The sequence below is a fragment of the Archocentrus centrarchus genome, chromosome 13 (genome assembly GCF_007364275.1).
Source record: "Archocentrus centrarchus isolate MPI-CPG fArcCen1 chromosome 13, fArcCen1, whole genome shotgun sequence".
Lineage (NCBI taxonomy): Eukaryota > Metazoa > Chordata > Actinopteri > Cichliformes > Cichlidae > Archocentrus > Archocentrus centrarchus.
Genome location: NC_044358.1, coordinates 30,714,178 through 30,741,336, shown reverse-complemented (window position 1 = coordinate 30,741,336; position 27,159 = coordinate 30,714,178). Strand labels below are relative to the sequence as shown.

Here is a 27,159-nt window from a genome sequence, read left to right as displayed (position 1 = left end):
AGTTACTTAATAATCCAAATGGAAAAGTAAAGGAATACACTTTTACTTTAGTTTTTGTACTTTCTGCATACTTGAACATGACATTGTAATGGTGGTGCAGGAAAAACAGGTGAAAGGTCTTGTAGATCATGTAGACTATGCACCACACAGCCTAACTGTCACCTGAGCTCCACCTCTACACTACTTTAAACACAATTTTTTCTCAGGAAAAGAAAAGAAAAGATAGTTAGAAAGCAGAGTTGTGTTACGAGTTGACCTTGTGGTTTACCTTGTGAACGAGAACATGTCTGTGTTGTGTTACAACAGGAGTTGCGGACAGCGGTTTGACCCGAACAACAACTCCGATGGTAAAAAAACTTTAAAAAACGAAATTATACTTGAGACTTTGTCTTTCCTTATATGTGGATATTTTACCTTCAGTTTAACCTGTATGTTTGTAACTGACAGCGGCTCATTTATATAAAGCATCGAAAGTAGCTTTACTCCTTGCTGCTGCTGGTCAGGTTGTTATTAGAGTTTCTTCTCGCTGTTTCTGCGCGCACAGATGCTTGCCGCTTCCATCCAGGGGTGCCTGTGTTTCACGATGCTCTCAAGGTAAGCTGGGGTCAACCCCTGTATTACTTACATGTTAAACTTATCCATGGAGCTTGCATCATCCCTGGTACACTGTAATCATGGTCAGTTTTAACCCCATCAGTCTTTGTTCTGCTGTCAGATTGTGGTAACTGTACGGAGTTTCAGGCCAGGGCACAATTTGATAGCAGAAGTGTTTCATTAAAAAAAAAATTTTAATGTAAATTTGTAGTCAAAATTATGACGAGGTCCCATGGACTGACTCACATGTATTTAAATGTCTATTTTTTTGATTATTTGTTATCAATTACAAATAAAGAGAGTTCATCTGTTCGAGTAGGCCTTTGACAAATAATAATAATTATAGTATAGTATACTGTCATGACAATGCAGTCATGGCAGTATTGCTCCCTTAATCACAATCTTAACATTGTGATTAAGAGAGCATTCATACATTAAGGCTTAATAAATTATGTCCTCTTCTGGTTACCTAGGTGTTCTTCTGGTGACAGGGGTGACCCTACAGGCAGGGATTTATTTTTTTTATATATATATATATTGATGTGTGTGTGTGACTGCCTTGGCATGTAAAATCTGAGGTTTTAAGTGACCGTAAAAATTACTTAGCTTACTAATTAAAAATTATGACCAGGGGGGTCTGAAACTCACCCATCAGGGTCACTGGAAGCAAAGCTTTTTTTTAGGCCTAGTAAAACAACAGCACTCATTTCCTTATGAGGTTTTAAAGGCATATTTTTATATCCTGCATGCAGTAATACACATTCCAGTTACAATCAAAAAAGTCTTTGAACACCTTGCGAAACATATGAAAGAAACAGTGACACAAAAATCACTACTTGGTCAATTAAAGTCGTCAGAGCTCTGTGGTGCACATAGACTGATCATATACATCAGTTCCTAAATGCTAAGAACCTTCCATCGTTTTTTCACCCTGAAAACATTTCTTCGGTATTTTATGACCACCCAGTAAAAATAGCATCAAAAGGTGTTACACTTACAAACAGCCAGCCTTTTGGGATGGAAATAAATTTTTCTAAGAGTTTGCTGGATGCGTGTGTAATAGCTTATGTGATTGGTCACTCTAGTGTTGGAGTTATGGTATAAATTCCATTCTGTTTATATAAATTATCATATCTTCTGTTTGTATATTTTCTATAAGTTGTTTTATGTACATATGACTGTTGTTTGTATGTTTGAAATGGGAACACGTGGTGACATTCTACAAGGAAGTTGTAGTTACCTGCAGGCTGTTTCAAGCCTGCAGAGAACACATATAGGATACGTGTCTCGTATACGCCATGTTACATGCGCACATGTCACAGTATGCTTACGACCATATATGGTAAGGAAAAAGCCAGAATGTTGTTTATTACATGCTGTAAACTGCGTTTGGTGTAACCCACGTGATCTTATTGTGAAAGTCCGAATAAAAGCGCTGCGCAGGAAGCGGTCCTTCAGGACAGATAACTTCCGCTCAGCCGCGAGCTGAGTTCAAGGAAACGGATCTCTCCTCCTTGCGCAAGTTCAAAAGAGTTGTGTGTTTGTTCTCTGAGTTATTAAAATGATCTGAACCTATCACTAGTAACTCAGCTTTCAATGTTATTCCATGGCATATGATATAAAAACTAACATGTTATTGAGCTCAGTAGAATATGAGTGAGAAACCTCTATGATCATAATGATCATAAATGGCAACTGTATCAACAGTTTTACTCAGCAACACATGATGTAAATCCATGTTTTTGTTTAAATGAGAATGGATGTGATGCACGTCATGAAGTTTAACACAGAGAGTTTTCTGTTGTGTTTTAAGTGCTTCATTCCTGTTACCAGGGCTGGTCCTGCTGCAAGATACGCACCACAGACTTCTCAGACTTTCTGAGTATTAAAGTGAGTACAGATGGCAGTAAGTTGCTGCATTGTTTAGTTTTGATATTTGATCCAGTTTTTTTTTGTTGTTGTAGTTTTACATGCTTTGGTGTAGAACCCGACCCATATTAGCAGCCAGTATTTGCTATGTCCTGATTATATTGGGATGAGTGTTTATATTGTATACTCTATCCACCAGACTCTGCAACTTCCCTGTTGGGGACACAGGTATCCTGCTGGTGGTTATAAATGGTTTCTGTTAAGCAGGGCTTTCTGGCTCTGTGCATACTCACATAAAAAGGGGTGTTTCATGTGTCATGCGACTTTTTTCCACATAAAATGATCCCTGTGAATGTCACCTACTCCAGTCAGAGATGTCAGATGATGAAATGGTCATAAATCCTTAAAGAACATAAACAATATAACAGTAAAATGCAACACTGTTAATCGCTAACATGGTGGCTCCACATTAGAGTTCTGAAACTGTATACATGTAAATATTAGAGGTTACTGTTCCATAATCTAATAAAAGAGATCTGAAAATAACTTTAGTTTGTTGGCAGATCAAAGTAAATTAATTTTATTGATTGATGGATGCTCCTCCGTGAATCGCCACCTTATCGTGGTGGAGGGGTTTGTGTGCCCCAGTGATCCCAGGAGCTATGTTGTCCGGGGGCTTGTCCCCCTGGTAGGGTCCTCCCATGGCAAACTGGTCCTGGGTGAGGGTCCAGACAAAGAGTGGTTCAGAAGACCCCTATGTTTGCAACAACGAGGGAACAGTTTACACCTGCCCGGGATAGGGTTACCGGGGCCCCACCCTGGAGCCAGGCCTGGGGAGGGAGCTCGAGGGAGAGCGTCTGGTGGCCGGGCATTAGCCCGTGGTGCTCGGCCGGGCGCAGCCCGAAGAGGTTACATGGGCCCGCCCTCCTGTAGGCCCACCACCCACAGGAGGTTTCGTAGGGGTCGGTGGCAGTGTTGTGTCGGGCGGTGGCCGAGGGCGGAGGCCCTGGCGGACCGATCCCCGGCTATCGAAACTGGCTATTGGGACATGGAATGTCACCTCTCTGGTGGGGAAGGAGCCTGAGCTAGTGCGTGAGGTTGAGAGATACCAGCTAGATATAGTTGGGCTCACCTCAACGCATGGCCTGGGCTCTGGAACCAGTCTCCTGGAGAGGGGCTGGACTCTGTTCCAGTCTGGAGTTGCCCTCGGTGAGAGGCGGCGAGCTGGGTGGGTATTCTGTATCCACCGGCTTGCTGCCTGTACGTCGGAGTTTACACCGGTGGACAAGAGGGTAGTTTCCCTGCGCCTCGAGCTGGGGAACGGGTCCTGACTGTTGTTTGCGCTTATGCGCCGAATGACAGTTCAGAGTACCCACCCTTTTTGGAGTCGCTGGGTGGGGTGCTGGAGGGTGCTCCATCTGGGGACTCCATAGTCTTGCTGGGAGAATTCAACACTCACGTGGCAATGACAGTGAGACCTTGAGGGGCGTGATTGGGAGGAACGGCCTGCCCGATCTGAACCCGAATGGTGTTTTGTTATTGGACTTCTGTGCAAACCACAGTTTGTCCATAACGAATACCATGTTCGAACATAAGGATGTCCATAAGTGCACATGGCACCAGGACACCCTAGGTCGCAGGTCGATGATCGATTTTGTAATCGTATCATCAGATCTGCGGCCGTATGTTCTGGACACTCGGGTGAAGAGAGGAGCTGAGCTGTCAACTGATCACCACCTGGTGGTGAGTTGGATCAGGTGGCGGGGGAAGATGCTGGACAGACCTGGCACACCTAAACATATTGTGAGGGTGTGCTGGGAACGCCTGGCAGAAGCCCCAGTCCGGGAGATCTTCAACTCCCACCTCCGGCAGAACTTCGACAGCATTCCGAGGGAGGCTGAGGACATTGAGTCCGAATGGACCATGTTCCGCACCTCCATTGTTGAGGCTGCTGCTCAGAGCTGTGGCTGCAAGGTGGTTGGTGCCTGTCGTGGTGGTAACCCCCAAACCAGATGGTGGTCACCGGAGGTGAAGGGAGCCATCAAGCTGAAGAAAGAGTCCTATCGGGCTTGGTTAGCCTGTGGGACTCCGGAGGCAGCTGACAGGTATCGGCAGGCCAAGCGGAATGCAGCTCGGGCAGTGGCCGAAGCAAAAACTCAGGTGTGGGAGGAGTTCGGTGAGGCTATGGAAAAAGACTTTCGGACGGCATCGAAGCGATTCTGGCAAACCGTCAGGCGACTCAGGAGGGGAAAGCAGTGCTCCACTCACACGGTTTATAGTGCGGGTGGGGTGCTGCTGACTTCAACTGAGGCTATAGTCAGACGGTGGAAGGAATACTTCGAGGACCTCCTGAATCCCACTGACACGCCTTCTGTAGTGGAAGCAGAGTCTGGGGACGAGGGAGATGACTTGACCATCACTGGGGGTGAGGTCACTGAGGTAGTTAAACAACTCCTTGGTGGCAGGGCCCCGGGGGTGGACGAGATTCGCCCTGAGGTCCTGAAGGCTCTGGATGTTGTAGGGCTGTCTTGGTTGACACGCCTCTGCAACATCGCGTGGAGATCTGGGGCAGTGCCAATGGATTGGCAGACCGGGGTGGTGGTCCCCATCTTTAAGAAGGGAGACCGGAGGGTGTGCTCCAACTTTCGGGGGATCACACTCCTCAGCCTCCCCGGTAAGGTCTATGCCAGGGTGCTGGTAAGGAGGGTCCGTCCGTTAGTCGAACCTCGGATCCAGGAGGAACAATGCGGTTTTCGACCTGGTCGCGGAACGCTGGACCAGCTCTTTATCCTCTCAAGGATATTCGAGTGTGCGTGGGAGTTTGCCCAACCAGTCTACATGTGCTTTGTGGACTTGGAGAAGGCATTCGACCGCGTCCCTCGGGGTGTCCTTTGGGAGGTCCTGCGGGAGTATGGGGTGTCTGGCCCGTTGTTGCGGGCCATTCAGTCTTTGTACAACCGCAGTGAAAGCTTGGTCCGTATAGCCGGTAATAAGTCGGATTCGTTTCCTGTGGGTGTTGGACTCCGTCAGGGCTGCACTTTGTCACCGATTCTGTTCATAATTTTTATGGACAGAATTTCTAGGAGTAGCCAGGTGGCGGAAGGCTTCTTCCTCGGTGGCCTCAGAGTCTCATCTCTGCTTTTTGCGGATGATGCGGTTCTGTTGGCTTCATCAGGGGTGGCCTCCAGCTCGCAGTGGAACGGGTCGCAGCCAAGTGTGAAGCGGCCGGTATGAGAATCAGCACCTCTAAGTCTGAGGCCATGGTCCCTCAGCCGGAAAAAGGTGGAGTGCTCTCTCCGGCTCAGGAACGAGTTCTTACCCCATGTGGAGGAGTTCAAGTATCTCGGGGTCTTGTTCACGGGTGATGGGAGAAGGGAGCGGGAGATCGACAGATGGATCGGGCTGCCTCTGCAGTGATGCGGACGCTGCACCGGTCTGTCGTGGTGAAGAGAGAGCTTAGTGTAAAAGCGAAGCTCTCGATTTACTGGTCGATCTACGTTCCTACCCTCACCTATGGCCACGAGCTTTGGGTAGTGACCGAAAGAATAAGATCGCGAATACAAGCGGCAGAAATGAGTTTCCTTCGAAGGGTGGCTGGCCTCTCCCTTAGAGATAGGGTGAGGAGTGCGGCCATGCGGGAGGGGCTCGGAGTAGAGCCGCTGCTCCTCCACCTCCTCCAGCTAATCCCTCCGGATTAGCTGGAGGAGGTGGCTGGGAGAGGGAAGCCTGGGCTTCTTTGCTTAGGCTCCTGCCCCCGCGACCCGGCCCTGGATAAGCGGAAGAGAATGCATGGATGGATGGATGGATGATTGATGGATGTTCTTGGTGTGCGTTCTGCATTCTAGTAGCTGCATTCCCAGTAGTATAAAAATATATAACAACAGATTAGAATCAAGTACAACATTTGCACACTTTATGGATCACCACATGAATATGCAGCTTACAGTTTGCACTTCAGTTAATTCAGTTCACTTCATTTTGTAAAGTCCAGCATAATGACCTGCACATATAAAACATATTCCACCAGCGGAGAATCTACTTCCGCTTTATTTTTAAACTATCATAGTATCTTAGTAAGGACTCCTACATAACTACACATAGAAAATGTTATAGAAATCTGTTGATGTTTGTGTGTCTGAAAGAAAAAAATGAATTCTTAATCAGATTGGTATTGGTCTTGAAAATCCTATATTCATTGGGCTTTGCTTTGGTGTTTGTGTGTATAAAAGGGCTGCAGCCGGGGCCCCCCACAACAGTGAGAAGCCAGCAGAGGCAGTGCGGCCTGAGGTGAAGACTTCAGCAGAGAGGAAGGAGATTGGAGAGGAGTTGAAACCTCGAGGAAATCCTTACATCATTCAGGCTCCTAAACCACTGGAGCAGGTCCACAGGCCGAGGTTGGCACTTTGTTTCTCTCTGTCTTTTCTAATTAGCAGAGCAAAGGGCCATCGCTGTTGTTTTTGCTTTTCCATATGTATAAAACTAACTTCCTGTGAAGGATAATACATAAATATTGACAGCTGGTTGATATTAACATCCACATTTACAAATTTCAGGGGACTAGTTCTTTTGAATGGTAGCCATCTGGGATGGCTATTTTTGTGTTTCTTTCCCCCTCTTTTTGACTTGATAATGCAAAACCCATATTTTGACTGCATGTGTTTGTTTCAGAGATGAGGCACCGCTGGTCAGATTGCAGCAAAATGTGTCTGCTTCACTGAAACAGGCTCTTGAAAAACTTGACCTTAATGGCACCAAACATCCTGAAAACAAAGGTACACACAGAGATTTTGGTATCACTACAGAGAATGACAAAAAAATTAAATGCTTTTTGAAAACTAAAGTGCATTTATTTTACTGTACAGAGGAAGAGGGGGAGGAGGTGAAGATTGGTACTTCCTGTAAAAATGGAGGATGCTCTGAGGTATGCTGCTGATTTTTCTGCCAGAGTCTAAAGTAAAATGAGGAGTCAGTTTAATCAACATAGAGATACTATTTTATCTCTATGTTGATCTCTATGTTTATCTCTAAGTGAAGTCAATGTTCGAGTACTTTAAACCTGCATTCCTTATAAGGGCCAGCAGATGGCGACTTCTTGGGTTGCATTATTGTCTTAATCGATAGTTTGGTTCATGCAACATCATGTTTTTGTAATTGATGGTCCTATTTAGAGGATGTATAGACAGCAAAGCAGGCTATGGTTTAGGGTGTGGCTACCTTGTGACTGACAAATCTCTGCTGTTTGAATGGGCAGCATCCTGGGTTTAGTGCTCAAATCCATTATGCTCAGTAGACAGTGATTTCTTATTCTAAACACAGTTTCCTTTCTTCTATTTCTCTCTTTTCTCTCTTTTTGAGTGATAATTGATGACATAAAAAATAAAAAGTTGTAAGATGTATGCAGGATTTCTGATTGGCTGGCGTGGACTTCTTGCCTTCAACAGGCTTATTCTGGACCAGCAGGGATGAAGAAGTCTGCACTCACCACCCTGGAGTTCCTGTTTTCCATGAGGGGTGAGAAGACACACAAGGCACTGTTTAATTACATCAGCAAAGTGTTCATTCATCAGTTTTTAACTGTATAGGCACTTTAGATCGACTGATTAAAATAGTATATATGTCCGTATTCTGCAGTATGAAATATTGGAGCTGCTGTAAGAGGAAAACATCGGACTCCTTTCTGTCCCAGCAGGGCTGCACTACAGGAAGTCACCTGTGGAAGAAAAATGATCAGGTCTGTCAGGAGATAATCCAGCTTAGATCAAAGCGCAGGAATATAAGAGCACATTATTATGGGTCAACACTCTGACACTTTGATACTTGCAAGAGATGTTTACTCCAGTTCATGTCCTGTGTATGCACAGAACTCTTAAGGGCAGTCCTGTTCAATCCCCCTTTTGATTTTCCCTTCAGTAAAAACATAAACATACTTCATAATTTCTTAATACCAATACCCAAAACATATTTTTTCTCATCTTGTAACCACTAAAATGTTATAATAGTTGATCACATAGTTGATGATGATAATCATCTTCTCTTTCTCTGCTTCTCTCTATCTCCAGGGGACGAAGGTAATTTGACTGGCACCAGACTGGCAGTCATGTTATCATCTCCATCTATGCAAAGTGCTCCTTGCCAGAGCTGAGTTATGTAGAGGCCAACAGCACCATGGTAAAAACCACACGGAGGCACACAGATTGCTCTACCTCTCTCCCACATACACCCTATCATATCTCCATATAACTAATGTTAGTATAATGTTAATACTAACTAATTCCTCTGATTACCCCAGGTGAACATCCACATAGTGTTTGAAGGAGATAAGAGTATGAACAGAAGATTAGCCTGTGGGGGTAAGTGACCACCTTGTGTTTCATTATAGACTGTTTTGTAAGGCTTTGAGCTGTGGTTCATATTGAGCTATATTGCACGAACACAGTTGATTTTACTTTAACTAGTGTTAATTAATAATGTTAATGTAACAAATAATCTATATTTGTTTATCATATGCGAATTAAATTAAGTAAAAACAATCAGGATAAAATCTCTGAATAACAGCCAGCCTGAGTATTTGGAACGTTAGGACTTTAGCGCCTCCTTGTGGTAGTAACAACTCAGCCGAGAATAAACCCTGTCTAAAAGAAACATCCGTTTTCTGCATCCTGGAGGCCGTGGAGGTGAAGAGCAGCGTGGTGAATCTGATGGCTGCTAAGATGGAGGTGTCTCTAAAGAAGGCTGAGCCAATCACATGGGCTCGTCTGGACCTGCCCTCCCTCCCACAGAGTCAACAACAGGAAGAAACCACGCAGGCATAGCGGACCTGAACCTCACTTCCAGCTTGTGCTTCTCCTTAGCCTGTCTTTTTGTGTCTGTCCTTCCCTCAGTATTTTCACTGTGACAGATCTGACCTTGATCACTTGAACCCGTGTACCCTCAGTCCTTTATTCTCAGTAACACCTCAGGACTTGATACAGGCACTAACACTGACAGCATACTGTAGCTTTAATGAAGGCTTAAAGGATATAACTGTGGTTAGGCATTTTATTTATCCAGTCACATGGAAGAACCCGGGAAAACATGTTGGTCCTTGAGCCATTTTTGGCACCTCTTAAATATATGCATCGAATGGATATGTGTTATATTTATTTACTATCAGCCTCCACAATATGTAATTAATTTATTACTTATACATTTTTTAAGTGTCCTTAGACAAAAAAAAAAAAACAACACAAAGACCTCAAAAAAAAATCTCCAGCATAGCTATGAGTGTTAGATTACTGGTGTTGTTGCCAGGGTTTATTCACCAGAACTGTATTTTTTATTTAGAAAATATGATTTATGTCATGCTTTTGTCTTACACTGTAAATTTTCCTGAGCGGCAGAACATTCGATCATCATTCGATTCGTTATTTGAAACTGTTGTTTGATTGCTCCATCTTTATTGTCCCCTAATGACATTCCTTGTATGCTATGCCTTTGACAACTCAGCATTTTAAACATAGGCTAAATGTTTGACAGCATTTCCATTACATGAGATCATTTTATCATCCAATAAACTTTGTTGTGTACCAGGCATTCGAGGGAATTTATCAAAAATTAAAAATTGCAGTCTTAATAAAACTCATTAAACACTTTCTTGATCTTGTACATCACTAACATCTGAGTTATTTTGTGCCCATAAGTAATGAATGGGTTTATTGGGATGACTTGTAATCAAAAATTATTACTACAAAACATTAAAAACATAAATTATTTATGGAGACACATCATAAAACAGAAACCTGAAAGAGTAAAAATGCTTCTGAAGACTTTAACAAAAACAACCAGATAAGCATGGACTGCCCTGTCAGTTGCAGATACTGGATATATTATTTTTGTCAAGTTAAATATATATTTTTAGATTGCCTTCATGCAGGTGGTGTCAGGGTCATAGCAGCAGCGTGGACCGTGAAAGCCGCTATGCTGATCTGACGCTTGACTTCTTCCCAGGCCTTTGCTGGGTCACCTGAGTTCTTAATGTCAAATAAAGCATCATAGATTCCAGGGAAAGACTCCCCTGCGTATTTATTATGGCTGCTGGGAGCAAAGATCACATGCCTGAAAAGAGAAGAGATGAGAACAGTGGAGGTGTTATGTTAGGGGATGCACCCAGAGGTATTCCAGGAGAAATACTTGTGTGGTATTTCTAAAAACAAGCTCAATAGGGGTACGAGAAAAGAGGAACAAGAGACTGACACACAGGCTCTTGTGATCAGCTGTGTTTTTAAATGTAGAAATCTGAGAAGCAGCCGTACATGCAGCTAAAAGGGAGTGTGCACAACAGTTATCCAGCTGTTTGAAAGGATCAAAACAATATTCAAAATCGGTTTCTGCAGCCAGTTTGAGAGTAGTGTAGTTATAGAGTAATTATTAAAATATAATTACATAAACAGGCAGCTGCACTAAAACGTCACATGACAGTGTTAAAAAATATTTCTAAAACTCAGATAACTGAATCACAGTATTGGTGTCATTTAGTAGCATTTTCTTTTTACTGTAAAATACACATGAAGATATATATGTAGCACATAAATGTAATCTTGAGAAGCTGAAAGTCAGAAGCTGCTACTAGTTAGTTTTGACAAATCTTCTTCTTTCGGCTGCTCCCTTTAGTGGTCACCACAGCAGATCATCTCCCTAAATCTCACCTCCTCTAGCATCCTCCTCTGTCACATCAACCTGCTGCATGACCGCCTTCACCACTTCCAGGAACTGTGGTCTTCCTCTCTTCCTGCTGCCTGGCAGCTCCATATTCAACATCCTTTGTCCAGTACATCCAATATCCATCCTCTGCACATGTCCAAACCATCTCAGCCTTGTGTCTTTAAGAGCTGTCCCTCTGATATACTCATTTCTAATCTTGTCCACTCTGGTCACTCCCACTGAAAATCTTAGCACCTTTAACACTCCCACCTCCAGCTCTGCCTCCTTTTTGTTATTGCCACCGTCTCCAAACCATACGTCATAGTAGGTCTCACTACCATCTTGTAAAACTTCCCTTTCACTCTATTGCTGCTATCCATGACACCCTGCCTGCAAGCTCTTCTTAACCACTCCTGTGCAGCATCCGTTGCTTTGGATGGTTGACTCCAGGTATTTAACTCATCTTCCTTCACTATCTCTACTCCTTTCTCTAATATAAATGAGTTTTGTTTATGTGTGTAAGAGACTAACCTGTAGAAAGGTCTGCCAGGTAAGCCCAGAGGGTCTATAAAGGCTCTCTCCAAATACATGAGCTGATCGTTCATGACCCGTAGCTGCAGAGGACTGCACATACACACAAAATTCTATTACATCTCCAACTGCATTTCACTACATGTCAAGACTCAACACACATTTCAAGGAATATAGACCATGCAGAGCAGTAAAATTAAGCATTTTTTTAGGCACCAGAAATGTGTGAAATGTTAAACACAACTCTTACTCTGCTTTGTTGAGAGTCTGCAGGCGCTCGTGGAAATCCCTGGCTGCAACGGAGAAGTTGTGAACTGCAGAAAACAGGGAATCTAGGAAAAACAAGTAAAAATACATAGTGTAAAAATACATAGAATCTGACAGCACTTCTGTAGTCTTTTAGTCATTATAACATTATTATGCTAACAGTGACCATAACTCACCAAATGACACTTTATACTTCTCCATCTCTACTGGGCTCCTCTGTGCCAGCTGTGCTATGCTCTGTGCATACTTCCTCAGTGAGTCTGCATACTCATTAACATCAAGAGGGAGGAGGTGGGAATCAGCCAGCAGGAAGATGAGCCCACCTCTCACCTGGGCCACCGCCTGAAGCCTCTTAAAGGAGGGGTCGTAAAACCTTTCCACGATCTCGAAGGTTTCATACACGCTGTGATAGACTGGATAGCTGCTGTAGAGCTCTGTTTTCTGGATGGACAAACGCAACATTTTACAAACCTTTACCATAAAAATGCTTCAATCACCTCCTGCACCTCCTAACAAACTTAATGCTTTGACAAAGACAGAATCTGAATTGCAGTATATTCCTTTCAGTAACACTGACTTTGTTTAAACCCCAAATCTGATCCATACAGTGCAAATAGAAAGAAATGATATATTTGCACAAATGAGCCACTAAACCTAAGATGCAGAGACAGAACTTTGGATATGCAAACACTTGCATCACGGATACAGCAAAACTATATAGCAATACACAAATAACAACAAATATCATTTATGTTGATAAATGCCTCACCTTGTTCTTGGTGTATCTGGCCCTGCCTGCAGCAATTCCCAGACGGATAAAATAGGCTTCAAAATCACTGCCTGACCCGAGTTTACTGATCCTACAAAATACCAGAATGAAGAATAAACAGGTTTGTTTGATTTATTCCCTGATATTTTATTTATCAGTGAATTATAAGCCACACTTTTCATATTCAAAATTTAATTTAAACCAAACACACAGCCACAAAAAGACAAGCTTTAACAGATGCAGCTTTTTCAGTAGATTGTATAAACACTCACTGGACACATTATTAGATAGACCTTGCAGTACTGGGTTTGCTGCCACCACACACACATATGAACACATATGAATTTGAGTGACATCCCATTCTTAATCCATGGGGTACTGGCCTCAAGTTCTTCTGCACCAAACTCACTCATCCATGTCTTTATGGACCTTGCTTTCTGCACTGGTGTGCAGTCATGCTAGAACAGGAAGCGGCCATCCCCAAACTGTTCCCACAAAGTTGGGAGCATGAAATTGTCCAAAATGTCTTGGTATGTTGAAGCATTAAGAGTTCCAATAACTGGAACTAAGGGGCAGAGTTCAACTCCTGAAAAACAACCCCACACCATAATCCCCCTCCACCAAACTTGGCACAGTCCAGTCAGACAAGTACCTAGCAACCACCAAACCCAGACTCATCCATCAGATTGCCAGTTGTCAATCTGATGGATGACTGAAATATTTAGCAGCGAGGAAACTGCACAACTGGAGTTGTTGCACAGGTGGCATCCTATCACGGTATCATGCTGCAATTCACCGAGCTCCTGAGAGCGACCCATTCTTTCACAAATATTTGAAGAAGCAGTCCGTATGACTAGGGGCTTGGCTTTATGCACCTGTGGTTATGGAAGTCATTGGAACACCTGAATTCAACGATCTGGACTTTCTACCTGGGCGCATCACGATCATTTGTCCAGTTGTCCCTCTTATGCCAGCTCTCATACAGAGATACTCCCTCTTCTCCTTCCTCTGGACTGGCTATCTGCACAAAAACACAGAAACACACAGCGTCAAGGTGAAAAGAAGAGAATGCTTGCAGGACAAGCGTTATTTACTCAGATCAGTGGCAAATATGTTGTGGGTTTAAATCTGCTCACCTGCTTTGTGACATCATACACCAAAGTGTGTAGTGATGGAGTGCAGTCAACCCTCAGAGTGTACATGCCTGGAGTTTTAAAAGACATGTAAACATGCAAATAAAACCCAGAAACAACCTGGACCTAAATAATGTTTCAGTATACACAAAAACATCCTCACCTTCTATTGCAGAGTCTGCATTGATGTAAGCCACAGCTCTCTCCTGCAGTAACTTGGCATTATCCTGTAAGAAGGTTGAAGTGAGGTCATTTTGTGTGTGTGTGTGTGTGGTGCCTGTGTGTGTGTGTGTTCATGTGTGTGCGTGTGCGTGTGTAGTTGCAATTTGGTACCTCTGGCCCATTCTGTAGATCCCAGCAGTCCAAACTCCTCTGCATCCCAGCTGGCAAATATTATTGTCCTCCTTGGCCTCCAGCCTACACACACAAACACACGCGAATGCCACCTGAGTATTAATACATAATTCATTCAATCACTGACTTGATAGCTTTACCTTTACTTAGCAGTTTGCCAGCACTTCTGACAGCTTCATGGACGAACCGCAGCACCAGACATGGGATCAATTCCTCCAACACCCAGGCATCGCGGTTGCCCCTCCGAGATCCATACACGTCTATACAACCCACCAACAACACATGAATAAAAAGACTGAGAGACCTGAGAATCTGTTTCCTGAGAAGCTAACAGATTTTTTTATGTCTCCAGATGGACAAACAATCTTAACCGTATTTTCATCTGTACATGCAGGCATCAAATTCATTTGTACTATATCTACACTACAGTCTGCACTTTATTGATGTTAACTGTGTGTTGCAGGTGTCTGTAAAACACTGCAGAAATGAAGGGTTTCTTGTACCTGGCTCCAGGGCTCCTCTAATCTTTCCAATGACGTTGTAGATTCTGGTTACCTGGTTGTTAGTATGAATGTTCATACGCACCTTCCTGATACAGGCAGATTGAGGAATGAGTGATACACACAAAGGGGCAGAAAGAAATATGAAGACATAAGAAGCCCAAAATAATTGACTGATGTGAGAACTTGGGGATAGAGCCTGGGGAATAAGTTTTAATGCCCACAAAATGGTAGCATTTCTCTGTATGTTTCTTGATGGCAGCGGCCCTCAGAACAGTTTAACCTGTAGCTCAAAATTCAGCTCTGCTAGGAACGTTTTTAAAGTAACAAACAGTTAATTCTATTTGTCTATACACAGATGTACAAAGGGCTCCATTGTATTTTGGTTGGCTTCGTGCTGCCTCGTCACAGAACGTGAACAAGAGCAACAAAAGGAGGGGCCAAACACTGAAACACAGAATGGAGAGTGGAGTGAAGTGGCAAAGGAAAGATTAGCAGCAGGAGAGGAAAGGAGTTTTATTTGAAAAAGTATGAAGGATTAAAGCTTTAGAAAAGAGCTTACTGGCTCTTGAAGTCTTCTGTAAAGCCTGGGCCAATGCTGTAGGAGACGTTCAGAGCTCCTTTCCAATTGTTGGGTGGAATCTGTCCTCCCATGTTTCTGTTAAATGAAAATGGTTCACATAGTCTGTAAACAACACAATAAGCTGCTGTTTCATCCAAGAAAATGTTTGATTTGTTGTCCTAAATTCCAGAGGGACGTGAAAGTGAAAACAGTGCTCCAGTAGAACTTAAACGCGATCATTATTACCAAGTGTTTGAAAAGAAAACATTTGTACTTCAGAAGGTGAATAGCATCATGGAAGCCAATTGGATGCACAGGAATGCTGGGGAGTCCTATTCCATCCTCCAGGCTGAATCTGTAGGTTGTATTCTGCAAGAGAGGAGATCTTGTTATAGTTGTGGTCAGAAGTTTTAATCCACTCATCATTTGCATAAATATCATTGTAATTTTGGGCTTTTAATGATTTCTTTGAACTGCTCTTTTTCAGGGGGGAATGATGTACAGCATACACAGTAAAAAGTGTATCGTGAAAACAATCTACATTTCTGCTTTAGCTGTGGCAGAAAGAAAAAAAGAAAAAAAGAAGCAGAAATGTAGATTGTTTTCACTTAAGTCAATTCGACTTTCTGCACATACACTTTTAGTGTATAATGACTTTAAAAAAACAAGAGTTGGGTGCACAAGCTTGATTTTATTTAGGATTTTCTCTAATCCACACTGGGTCACATATATACCGTATTTTTCGGACTATAAGCCGCTACTTTTTTCCCACGTTTTGAACCATGCGGCTTATAGCCCGGTGCGGCGTTTCTGTGGATTTTTCTTTAACCACCAGGGGGCTCTTTAGCAGGATATGAATCATGGGACGTCAAAGTTGGAAATCAAAGAAGAAAGCGCCAACAAGTGCTAGCAGCAGGCACAAAGAGATTTTTTTCAAACTCCCTCATCATGGAAACCACAAAAAGAACTTCCTATGATGCCGCTTTTAAGTTGAGGGCTATCGACCTGGCACTACAGGAGGGAAATAGAGCCGCTGCACGTAAGCTCGGCGTGAACGAATCAATGGTGAATTGACTTGTTATAACTCAAATTTGGGGTTGTCTGTCCCCCTCTGCTGAGTGCCGAGTAATTGTGGAAAACCGAGAGCGCGGAGATACCAGCGGCTTATAGCTTACATACACCCCACTAACATTTGGTTAAATGTGGCCTGGCAAGTTACACTTTGACCAAACTTTGGTATCCATCAACAAGCTTCTGGCATAATTCTGGCTGGATACTTGACTGCACTTCTTGGCAGAATTGGTAGAATTAATTTAAATCGGCTGGTTTCCGGCGTTCAACCAGAGATTGATTTTTTTTTTTTAAGTCATTTAAAGATGTATGCTGTACAATCATTCCACCCTGGAAAAACAACTGTTAAAAGAAATCATTAAAAGCCCAAAATTACAATGACATTCATGCCCATGATGAGTGTACAGACTGTAGTACATGGAAACACACACCTTTGGCAGGGTACCCTGGTGTGAGTGGGTCTCCTGCTCCATTCAGGTTGAGAACATTTCCTCTCTGAGCTCCTTTGCCGGGTAGGTTCCAGCCATCGGGGTAGGGCTGCAAACAGGCACATTTTAAAATACAAATTTTTCTATTTTTTTCCAGTTATGATGTGGCAGTGGTCAACAGTGATGCCTTAATCATGAGTTTATTGCTGTTGTTTGTAGGATCTGTCACTATGTCATGGCTTAAAACTTTAAACTCCCACCTGGACTCCAGCAGCCCAGTAATCTGCTGGGTCTGAGAACATAATGATCCCTTTCGCTCCGGCTAACATGGCGTTTTTCACCTGGCAGACAGACAGGGTGAGAGAGAGAGAGGAGCTGTGGGTTATTTTGATGCAAACATATAAATTCTTCCATATCTGATCTGAATGCAAGGACAATATTGTTCTCGACGAATCATCATAGGGTACCAATGACCGATGTGATGTTAATTGATTGCATTAACTACTAAAAAATGAGTGAGAATTAATCATATTAGCAATATTTTGAAATGCACCAGATAAAGACTTTTCTTACCTTGTTACCTCTGAATATTTTTCCATATCTGACAATGACAATCTTCCCAGTCACATTGATGCCCATCTCCCTTTGTAACTGAGAAAAGTCTTCTGTGCGACCATAGTTCACATACACAGGTCCCCCTGGAGCAAAACACACGAGGAGACGAGGCCTCAGTTGCCCGTTTTAACATTGTGATTGTTCGCGCACGTGTGCACGTTTATTTACCTCAGGCTGTCCTTTGGCAGAGAAAGCACTGTATGGTGGCACAATATTGGCAATATCTTCATAACCCTGTGGAACCGGTTCAGCCAAGGAAGTGTTAAAAACCTGGGAAAATAAAGACAGACGAGGCCAAACAAATTAGATTAAAACAATTGAGATAACGCTTTCCTCTTGTTGGCCAAAATAATAAACTTTGTCTTGCCAGTCATTTGTGGATTCAGCTTAGATTTTATCAGAGTTAAAAACACTTGAAAGCTATCCTTTGGTGTCCGTTGCAAAGCAGTTTATTGAGGTTTATTGAGCTTCTACAAAAAGAGCAACAAAAAAAAAAAGCCCTAACCTGGGCTCTTCTGGACCCTTGCTTATTTAGAGCAAAGAGCCACTGACTCCTCCTCTCAATAATATGCTTGTTACACTGTGAAGTCCCTCTCTCTCAGTAAACATATCAGGCCTAACTCAGCATTTCCAGCGTATTTCAGCCTGCCTACTACACACACCTCCCCTCAAAGTATGTTCAGGATGCCTCCCAGTATAATACTGCCCACTGACTGTACGACAACCTCCCTTCACGGCTACTGCGTGAAACGAGATTTTAAGGCACATAAACACAGAACTACAGCTTCCCTGAGATCACAGAGAGTTAAGGTACAGGGTTACACTCTCCAAGCGCACAATAATGATATACATTTTTTTACGATACCAGTTACATGCATCTTAAGTGAACTTCAAATCATATTGAGTGAGATTAGATCTGGTATATAAAAAGTCCAAATGAGCATATTAAGAGTGAAATTACACGTAATATATCAAATAAACTTCAAATTATATAAGGTCACATTTAAATGTGCAATGAACTTAACTGAGAATCATTCACTCCAATATATAACTCATAATTATTCTCTCTCCCTATCATAAATGCTGTAATGTGTGCAGTAATGTATTTAAGTACAGATTTAAGGTACTTTTTACTTGAGCAGAGTCTTTCATGACTCTTAATACTTTAAATCCACTGCACTGGAGGGTAATAGTGTTTAAACTTTAACTACCTCTGTGTGATGTACAGCTCAAGCTGGCTGCCTGAACTAGCTTACATACTTGAAACATTTAACTGCTCTGATTGTGTTTAAAAGCCTTAATGCATCCCAGTCAACTGAAAAATGACAGCGTGCTAACGCTGGTTTTCAGTGCTGTATCATTATCAGACACCTACAGAGGTTTTATCTCACACCAAGGCCTAAAAAGGACCTTGGACTTGAATGAGTAAGACTTGCAGTTCTGCGGTGAAGACTATGAGAAGAGTGGGGGAGGAGAGGAGGGTTGGAGTGTTACTGTGTTTTTCATGCGGCTGTGTGATCACCACATGCCGTCTACAACCTTGTTATCTATCCAAATACAATGAGAGGTAGTCAGGGGTCTTAACTAATGTCATTGTTCAAGTGTACGGAAAAATCATGAGAAGCATTTAGTCAAAGTGCTTGAAGTTGTAAAATGGATTAGTATCACCCAATATTTCCCACTGTGTGAACTGCAAATAACTCCAAAGTTGCTTCTCTGTCTGAACACAAGACTGGGAGCTATGCAGTGGCCTGGCTATGACTTCCATCTTCATGCTATAACAAATCGGAGCAGACAATATCACACCAGAAACAAGTACAGGTTTTTTCAAGGCATGCATCGTATAGAAAGGTTGAACCTATCTGCATCTGAGTCTACGTGAACATATACTTTAAGTGCACATCTCGTCCGCAGGCATGTACTGTACCTCGTTGCCGAGGTGATCAACTACTGAGATGTAATTTGGTTGTGACTTGTTGGGATAGGACAAGAGGACATCATAGGGCACCATCTCCACTGAGTCTAATCCAAACATCTGCCACTCTTTCATGATCTGCTCTGCATACTTGAGGGTCTGCTCTGTGCCTGCCAGGTGGGGAAGTTGTGAAAATTTCCTGTGGGGAGGGTGTTAACAGTTAGAGTAGCAGTGTTATGTTGAGAACAGCACTTTGAACCGATTACATAAAAATATATGTTAAGAAATTATTACACACGCGTAAAACTGACGTGTGATTTCACTTAAGCACAGCATTGGTCCAAATGTCCATGTTTTCACTTCCACTGAAACAATTTATGTTATTATAGCTCAACTTCGGCCTCTGAATGACCAGTTATGAAGATATTAGTATTGTTCAAAAAATGTTTAGCATAGCTATCTCCTTTAACGGAGACCACAGCATACAGTCATTTGCTTTAGATTACTTACAGTGCTGAACAGGACAGATTTAGTATATTGGCGATCTTTTTACCGGAGATGCTCTCGGATCTGATCTGCCTTCATTTCCTCCAGAAAATCCTTCAGATAATGGCTGGAGTCCTTGTGGTTTTGAGAGTTTGCATGCTTTGCAAACCAGCCTACAACACACAGAGCACAAACAAACAGTGGGTGAGCTGCAACAGCATCACTTCTTTTGAGAAGAGAGCCATTACCATACATGCTGTTATGCATTTAAAATGGCTACTTTAAAGAAGAAAGAGCAGGCTATGGATTGACTCTACTAGTTGAATTTGTGCTTAGCAGAAGGAGGTCAATGGATTTATGGAGTAAGTGTTAACCTGCTGTGAGCACAAAGCTGTGAAATCTGTCAGTGTGGTGACATTCAAACACAAAACAGTGACATCAAGAATGGCACTAAGTACTGTTACATTTCAGAGGAATAATTTTAGAGAAATTCACAAAAAATGTCATTTAATTAACTGTCCAATTTCTTCATTAATACATTGATCGAAGTCACCTATTCCACTGCTGTACCAGTACTATTACTAGTGGAACAGCGGGTGCTTCATTAAAAACAAGCAGAAACGCATTCAGTCAGTTTGTGTCCAGCTAAAGCTTGTGTTGTGTTCTCATGCTTACCTATGCAGAAGCCCAGCAAGAACAAAACAGTCACAATCACAATCCACCTGATCCACCGAATTAACCTGCTCTCTTTCCTCATTTCAAAGCCACACAGCCCCAAGTTTTGCACACACTCACACAGCTGACTCCACAGGGCACGCTTGCAGAGACAGCGATAGAGAGTAATTTGTTTGAGGAGTGTGCAGCGGGGGAATGGCAGAGTGAGATGGAGTGCGACAGATAGAGAGGGCGGGAGTGTGGTGGTTGGCTAAAAGAGGCAGTGAGTGAAAACTTGGACAGGCGTACAAAGAAGAAACTAGTTGTTAGTGCTGGGCTTTGCCAGTGAGCTGATTGCTGTCTTGTGCACCTTGGCTGTTCTGGTGCTGACTCAGTTATTACTCAGTGTAAGACAAGATAACCACCCTGGACAGTTTTCCTAGAAGCATGCACAAGCTGTGGGGGGGAGGGCATTCAGTGCAGAAAGAAGTCAAGGGTCGAGAGGGAGTTTCTACAGAGTGAAATGGATCAGCAGATAGTAAATCACCTCAGGTCATAGGGAAAAGGTGTCTTTAGTTTCTAAACATGTCAAGAGCTGAAATAAATTAGTGGGATTTTTTTTTTTTTGAAGAGGACAAAAAATGGTGCAACTTATATAGTAGGAAACTCCCAGTCAGGAGATTTCAATCCAGCTGAACAAAACAAAAAACATGCTTTTGCACACAGAGAGAAAGAGTGCGAATGGGCGTGGGATGTACCTCCCTAAACAGCAATTCCCACCAGTTTTTGGATATTTTTGGGTTTTTAGAGCATCATATGTCTAAATGACAAAAAAATATTAACAGAGTTCACCACAGATTATATCTGGCCTGCAGTCAATGTTCCACTGAATCCCTAAGCTGCCTGAAGGAAATTAGTGTAATTTTCATGTCTGTTTGTGACTCATGTTTCTAAGATGTTGCTGCTTTGTGTAGCTGTGCTTTGCTTTAACTAAGTGGCCTGCCCCCAGTCATCACCAATCAACAATAATAATAATAAAAACACTGTTGTATGAGCTGCTCCCAAACAGTGAAATAAATACATAATAATAAATCGTAAAAAGCCTTAATTTTTGCTGAAGACACCAGATGGCGCCATCAGTCCTTTGCACAGCCATGTTTGGTACCTGACACACTATCCAAACCATGAATTCAGCTTGTCACAATTGTACTTCTTTTTATAACTGTCATAAAGTAATTCTTTCAGGGCATGATTACAGTAAAGTACTTGGTTGTCTAAACAAACTAGCTAACTAACTAATAAAAATAATAAAGAAAAATAAAAACTGCAGCAATAAAACAAACAGCTAAGTTCTTTAATAATGATGCCATAAATTTTAATAATAAGCTGTCAGTGGTCTCCTATTGCATAAACCACTCAGTGTTAACAAGTCCTTAAAAAAACGAATTGGATTTTTGGTGCAGTCATTTTTTCTAGAAATAATTTCATTTTTAAAAAAATACATTAAAGTTGTTCCTTATAGTGCCATTTACAGTTCCACTGAATGGTTCTGAGTGTGTGCAAAAGCGTGAAAACTGCAGCAAAGTAATGATTTTCTTCAGTATTTCAATAACTGCGCTGCTATTCCTGGGCAACTTTAGCCCTACCATACAGAAGCCACAATGTATTTAAGCTTGCTACAAATTTCTAGATCTCAGAAAGTTGTCATGAAGACTCAAAGACTGCAAAACATTGTAGCTGTTTAGTTGTCAAAATTCTCCATGTGAAGCTTTGTTTATAGCTATCAAGCTATTAATATTTTCTTTAAAACAAGTGATTTCATCAAATTGTTCTTAAAAAAAAAAATTTTTTTTTTACTGTGAAAGAAAAGTAGGTTATTAGCCAGCTACTCTCCTGCTACAGGCCATCTGAGACCAAAGAAAAGAGGAGTTTGACACCCCTGCTTTAAATCATTCATGCCATATTTTTTTTTAAAATGGGAGGACACTTCACAGAGACACGCTGGTCTATAGCGCCCTCTAGTGTCAGAAAGAAGAAATAAGGACGGATGAATTGAAGTTTATTGTTCTCCTCATGTTTGTTTGTGCGTTATATTTATTCAAACAGGTGTTGTGCGAAATTCTGTTCCCCCATGAAAATCTGTTCCCCCTGTGTCGGGAGAGCGCAGACAGAGAGGCTATCCGACAGTCTTCACAGCGCTTCTGATCAATTTCTCAGTAAAATCTTTTACATTGTTTATTTCTGTCATCAAGAACAACAGGTCCTGTGAATATGAAAACATTTCCTTTTTATTAGGGCTGGTACTCAATTAAAAAAATTAATCTAATTAATTAGAAGCTTTGTAATTAATTTATCGAAATTAATTGAATTTTACTCGCATTTCAGTATTTAACATGAGAAATATTGATTTAATCAGCACGATAGTTTTGGTGTGTACTAATAAAACTGGAGGAGGGTTTCTTCCTTGTTTTCTTCTGCTGGATGTGTCAAATGTTTAGGAACCCTCGGCCTCCTTTAGTGCTAATGGTACTGTTGAGAAATTTGGTTTCTTTGTAGCTTTGGAGCACAGGCTCAGTGAATTTGACACATGCCTCCACAGCACTGAAAATCAATCAATAGGTAATCAGGCTCCTGGAACCAGTGCAGGTCAAAGTAGGTGAGCCCTGGTTAGCTGCAAGTACATTACCACAACTGAATACGACTGTGCTGATCAAAAGCAGCATTGTATAAGCTTAGTTTGGGGTCTGGAGCTTGAGTATCCTGGGTTTAATTAATGATCCACACACTAATGTGTACATGTATTGTTTGTTTGCTCACTACAGTTGTGTTGGTCTGTGCTAATGTGCTTGGAAAAAGGTTTTCTGACTGATAAGCTGGACTTTAACAGGAAAAACTTGCATTAGGTACCACAATGTACCACTGCAACACAGGAGAGATTGATTGAAACTGCTCTCAAAATCTGGATATTAGTAGATATTCTATTCAAAGTTATTCAGAGTTTAGGATCAGTCTCACAATGAAGCAATTATATATTTCTTTACATTAATGGTTGGTTTAGCGTTACTCAACATAAAACCAAATTTCATTCAGAAAACTGAACCTTTCTAATTGACTTCAAACTTTGAGCTGTGGTGTAGATTGCACTGTGATTATTGATTAGAGCAGATGATACAGGAGCATCAGTTCAGGGAGAGACTGTTAAAAAGTTATGAGCTGTCTTCCTGCAGAGAAAGTGGAGTCGGTCATCCTCAAATGCTGCCAAGAGAGGCAGCTGGCAGGATTGAATGATGCTCTGCCTCTGTGGTCAAGTACAGACATAGGCTTTAAGCAAGCATGAGCCACTAATAAGCATGACAGATTAATAAGCATCAACAACATGCACTTCTTAAACACCTATGCACCACTAATCACAGAAATGAGCATGCAATAAAGTGGACTTGTTAGGGACAGTTTGCTATCAGCCTTCAAACACTTCAACTCAAGTTTCCTGAAAGACAGAGTTCAAAAATTCTGATCTTTGAAACAAAATCCTCATCACATACATGCATACAATACACACTACTGCTCAAATCTTTGGGGTCACTTAGAAACGTCCAGATTTTAACAGGAAATTGCCTTTAATGTCACATTACATTACTTTCTCTTCTAAAAGCTCCCAGATATTCCTCCAGTTGACTCAAAATTCCTCAAAGAGCACCAACCGTACCCACAAAGCTAGAGGTCTAGCCCCTGTTGACAATTTAGCATTTATTTAAATGAATATTGTCTTGAAAGGTACCTATAAATAAAATGTAGAATTAGAAGTAGTAGTAGTAGCAGTAGAAGTAGTAGTAGTAGTAGGTTTAGTAGTATTGGCATCTCTAATAGTAGTATTGTCTTTTTTTAGCTTCCTGAAGTTCCTGCAGTAGAATTGGAGGCAGAGCCTTCAGCTTTCAGTCTCCTCTCCTGTGGAAACAGCTCACTGTTTGGGATTCAGGGACTTGATGCACCGAGCACTGGCTTTCACTCCCAGTGTGTTCATATCACTCCTGCATGTCATTAACATTTGTATTTTCTCTCCCATCAGGTGTGTTTTCTCCTGTCTTCCTATGATTTCATATTTTTTTATTTTCTCTCTCCACTCACCCCCCAACCCGTCACTCCTCCCTAAGCCTGGTTCTGCCGGAGGTTTCTTCCTGTTAAAAGGGAGTTTTCCTTCCTGTTGCCAAGTGCTTGCTCATAGGGGATCACTTGATTGTTGGGGTTTTCTCTCTAATATTTTAGTGTTTTTTGCCTTACAATATAAGACAGCTGTTGTGAATTGGCACTATATAATTGAACTGAATTAGACTGAAATTGACTACAAGTCCTATCAAAACTAAAATCGTCACACACCCAATTTGGAAAACCAGCAAAATAAAATACAGTTACATCAACCACAAACTGACCTGCCTATGTAGACACATCAATAGCAGCTTCTTCCTGAGGTCCTCTTCATCTCCAAAACTCAGCAGAGGAGCTTCTGTTTCACAACCATTAGACCAGCAGCCGTTATGTTTAACTTTCATTTAATTGTTGTATCCTGTTTAAAAATAAACATTGAAAAAGATATTTTGATTGCATAGTTTATTCTTTTTTTATGCAAGTCCTTAAATGCATACATGTACATATGAAGAACTAGCAGTCATATTAGCCTCCTGAGATCCTACGCCATCATACGGACACATTACATTTAGACTTTTCTTCACCTTACAATTCATTCTGTTCATAATTTCTTAACAATGATGAGCTTATTGTTTTATGCTGTAAAATAAAGCTATTATCTCCATGTGAGGACATACTTTAGGGAGGATGCTAACTGCATTTCACTGTTTTAACATTGTTCTTAGCATTGTTTTTTCAGTGACAATAAAACGCTATTCTATTCTATTCTATTCTATTCTTTTTTTTTTTTAAGCCTGTCAGGTCTGGCATTTTTCGCAATTGGAATGATGATCCGAATGGACTGATGTACCAACATATTTCCTTTTACAAGAACAGCTCTATACGTTTTCTATAGGCTATTCTTGTTAATGTATGTATTTTTATTTTTATTTAGTTATTTATGCTAGGCCTGACAGGCAATAAGGAAAGGGAGAGAAAAGAGGGATTAAAAAAAAGGAGAAGAAAAAAAAAAGGAGGGGGGAAAGAGAAACAAAGGGAAGAAAGGAAAGAAAAAATACTTGAAGATATACATACATACATTCACATATCTATACATATCTATATATTAAAAAAATATATATGCAGCATCTACTGTATGCAGTGAGCTAATGACTAATCCACAAATGTGCCTTATAGGTCCCATTCCTACCAGACTGTTCAAAGAAGTTTGATTTAATTTCCATATGATTCATGCATCTTTATTAAAAGTCTATAAACCACAGGCTTATCTGCAGTTAACTGATCATTTGCAGAGGAGTTGTTTATTTGAAGTGGAACAGTTTGCAGCCGAGTGTGAAGCCGCTGGTATGAGAATCAGCACTTCTAAGGCTGAGGGCGGAAAAGGGTGGAGTGCCCTCTCCAGCTCAGGGCTGACTTCCTTCCCCAGGTGGACGAGTTCAAATATCTCGTGGTCTTGTTCGCCTGGGAGATCGACAGACGGATCGGGGCTGCATCTGCAGTGATGCGGACGTTGCACCAGTCTGTCGTGGTGAAGAGGGAGCTGAGTGTTAAAGCAACGCTGTCGATTTACCGGTCGATCTATGTCCCTACCCTCACCTATGGCCACGAGCTTTGGGTAGTGACCAAAAGAATAAGATCGCAAATGCAAGCGGCAGCAATGAGCTTCCTCCGAAGGGTAGCTGGCCTCTCCCTTAGTGCAGCCGTTCAGGAGGGGCTCAGAGTAGAGCTGCTGCTCCTCCACGTCAAGCGGAGCCAGCTGAGGTGGCTTGGGCATCTGATTAGGATACCTCCTGGGCCTCTCTGACCCTGAGTTTCCTGGAGTGACACGCATATACAAAAAAAATTAGCTGAAAATTTTAAACAGAAAATGAGATAACGAGTGCTCAAACTTTCAAATTACTTTTCATTTTACGGGGCACAAGTTGGTCAGCTTCTGGTGCATCAGCCCCACCCACGCATCCCTGCAAAAGAGTGTCACAGTGGAGCTCGTGTGCACCTTGCAGCTAAGAATTAGTGGAGGAGAAACACTACGAGCATGGCTGCAATCACCACCACAGTATGCAGGTATAACAATGGCTTTAACCCTTGCAGGATAAACATATCATTTCTAACTTCAGTGCTAGTTAGACATGAATTAATCAGAAATCATGAGACTCTAGTTTCAGTGTCCTGCTCAGTGGCACTTCAGTAGATATTTGCAGTCAACCAGGGGTGTTTCCAGGATTTTTCTGGCCAAGAACCAACCCACTTCAAAACTGAAATTCAGTGAATTCTGCTGATTTCAATTGTGCACAGAGCTCTTGCCACTATAAATGTTGATTAGGAAAAGTAAGGAAGACTGAAGCACAAAAAAGCAACCAGGAGATGATGAAGCTACCACAATGCAGTCTGGATATAACCCTAATTATGATTTACTCTATTTAGCAGTCAAATTTGTTGCAAACCAGGTCACCACTAATTTATTATCACATGAAAGAGGAAAAGAAACCCATGAGGTGGTGAGGGTGTGTGAATGGATGAGTGAACGGTATGTTGAGTGGCATAAAACAAAGGTGTCCATTAAAGAAGAACTCTTCCTGCTGCAGCACA

The 27,159-nt window shown here is 41.9% G+C and overlaps 2 protein-coding genes across 2 annotated transcripts; one reads left to right on the top strand and one right to left on the bottom strand.

Moving 5' to 3' along the window:
• Nucleotides 1-283: 283 nt before the first annotated feature.
• LOC115790289 (cysteine and histidine-rich domain-containing protein 1) lies at nucleotides 284-9,714 on the top strand. The gene is given in 13 exon segments (XM_075074415.1): nucleotides 284-347; nucleotides 545-594; nucleotides 2,428-2,500; nucleotides 6,701-6,857; nucleotides 7,132-7,235; nucleotides 7,326-7,416; nucleotides 7,921-7,974; nucleotides 8,095-8,194; nucleotides 8,523-8,536; nucleotides 8,538-8,631; nucleotides 8,753-8,780; nucleotides 8,783-8,817; nucleotides 9,129-9,714. Coding segments are annotated over 13 exon segments (1,011 nt in total). The 3' UTR covers nucleotides 9,276-9,714.
• Nucleotides 9,715-9,881: 167 nt separating this feature from the next.
• naalad2 (N-acetylated alpha-linked acidic dipeptidase 2) lies at nucleotides 9,882-20,716 on the bottom strand. Its single transcript, XM_030745384.1, is given in 22 exon segments — nucleotides 9,882-10,557; nucleotides 11,674-11,766; nucleotides 11,924-12,005; nucleotides 12,117-12,381; nucleotides 12,710-12,800; nucleotides 13,639-13,730; nucleotides 13,846-13,913; nucleotides 14,006-14,073; nucleotides 14,181-14,259; nucleotides 14,337-14,379; nucleotides 14,381-14,415; nucleotides 14,418-14,456; nucleotides 14,700-14,785; nucleotides 15,259-15,354; nucleotides 15,533-15,627; nucleotides 16,759-16,866; nucleotides 17,018-17,098; nucleotides 17,331-17,455; nucleotides 17,531-17,642; nucleotides 19,300-19,486; nucleotides 19,841-19,946; nucleotides 20,449-20,716. Coding segments are annotated over 22 exon segments (2,223 nt in total). The 5' UTR covers nucleotides 20,531-20,716; the 3' UTR covers nucleotides 9,882-10,367.
• Between the last annotated feature and the right edge of the window lie 6,443 nt (nucleotides 20,717-27,159).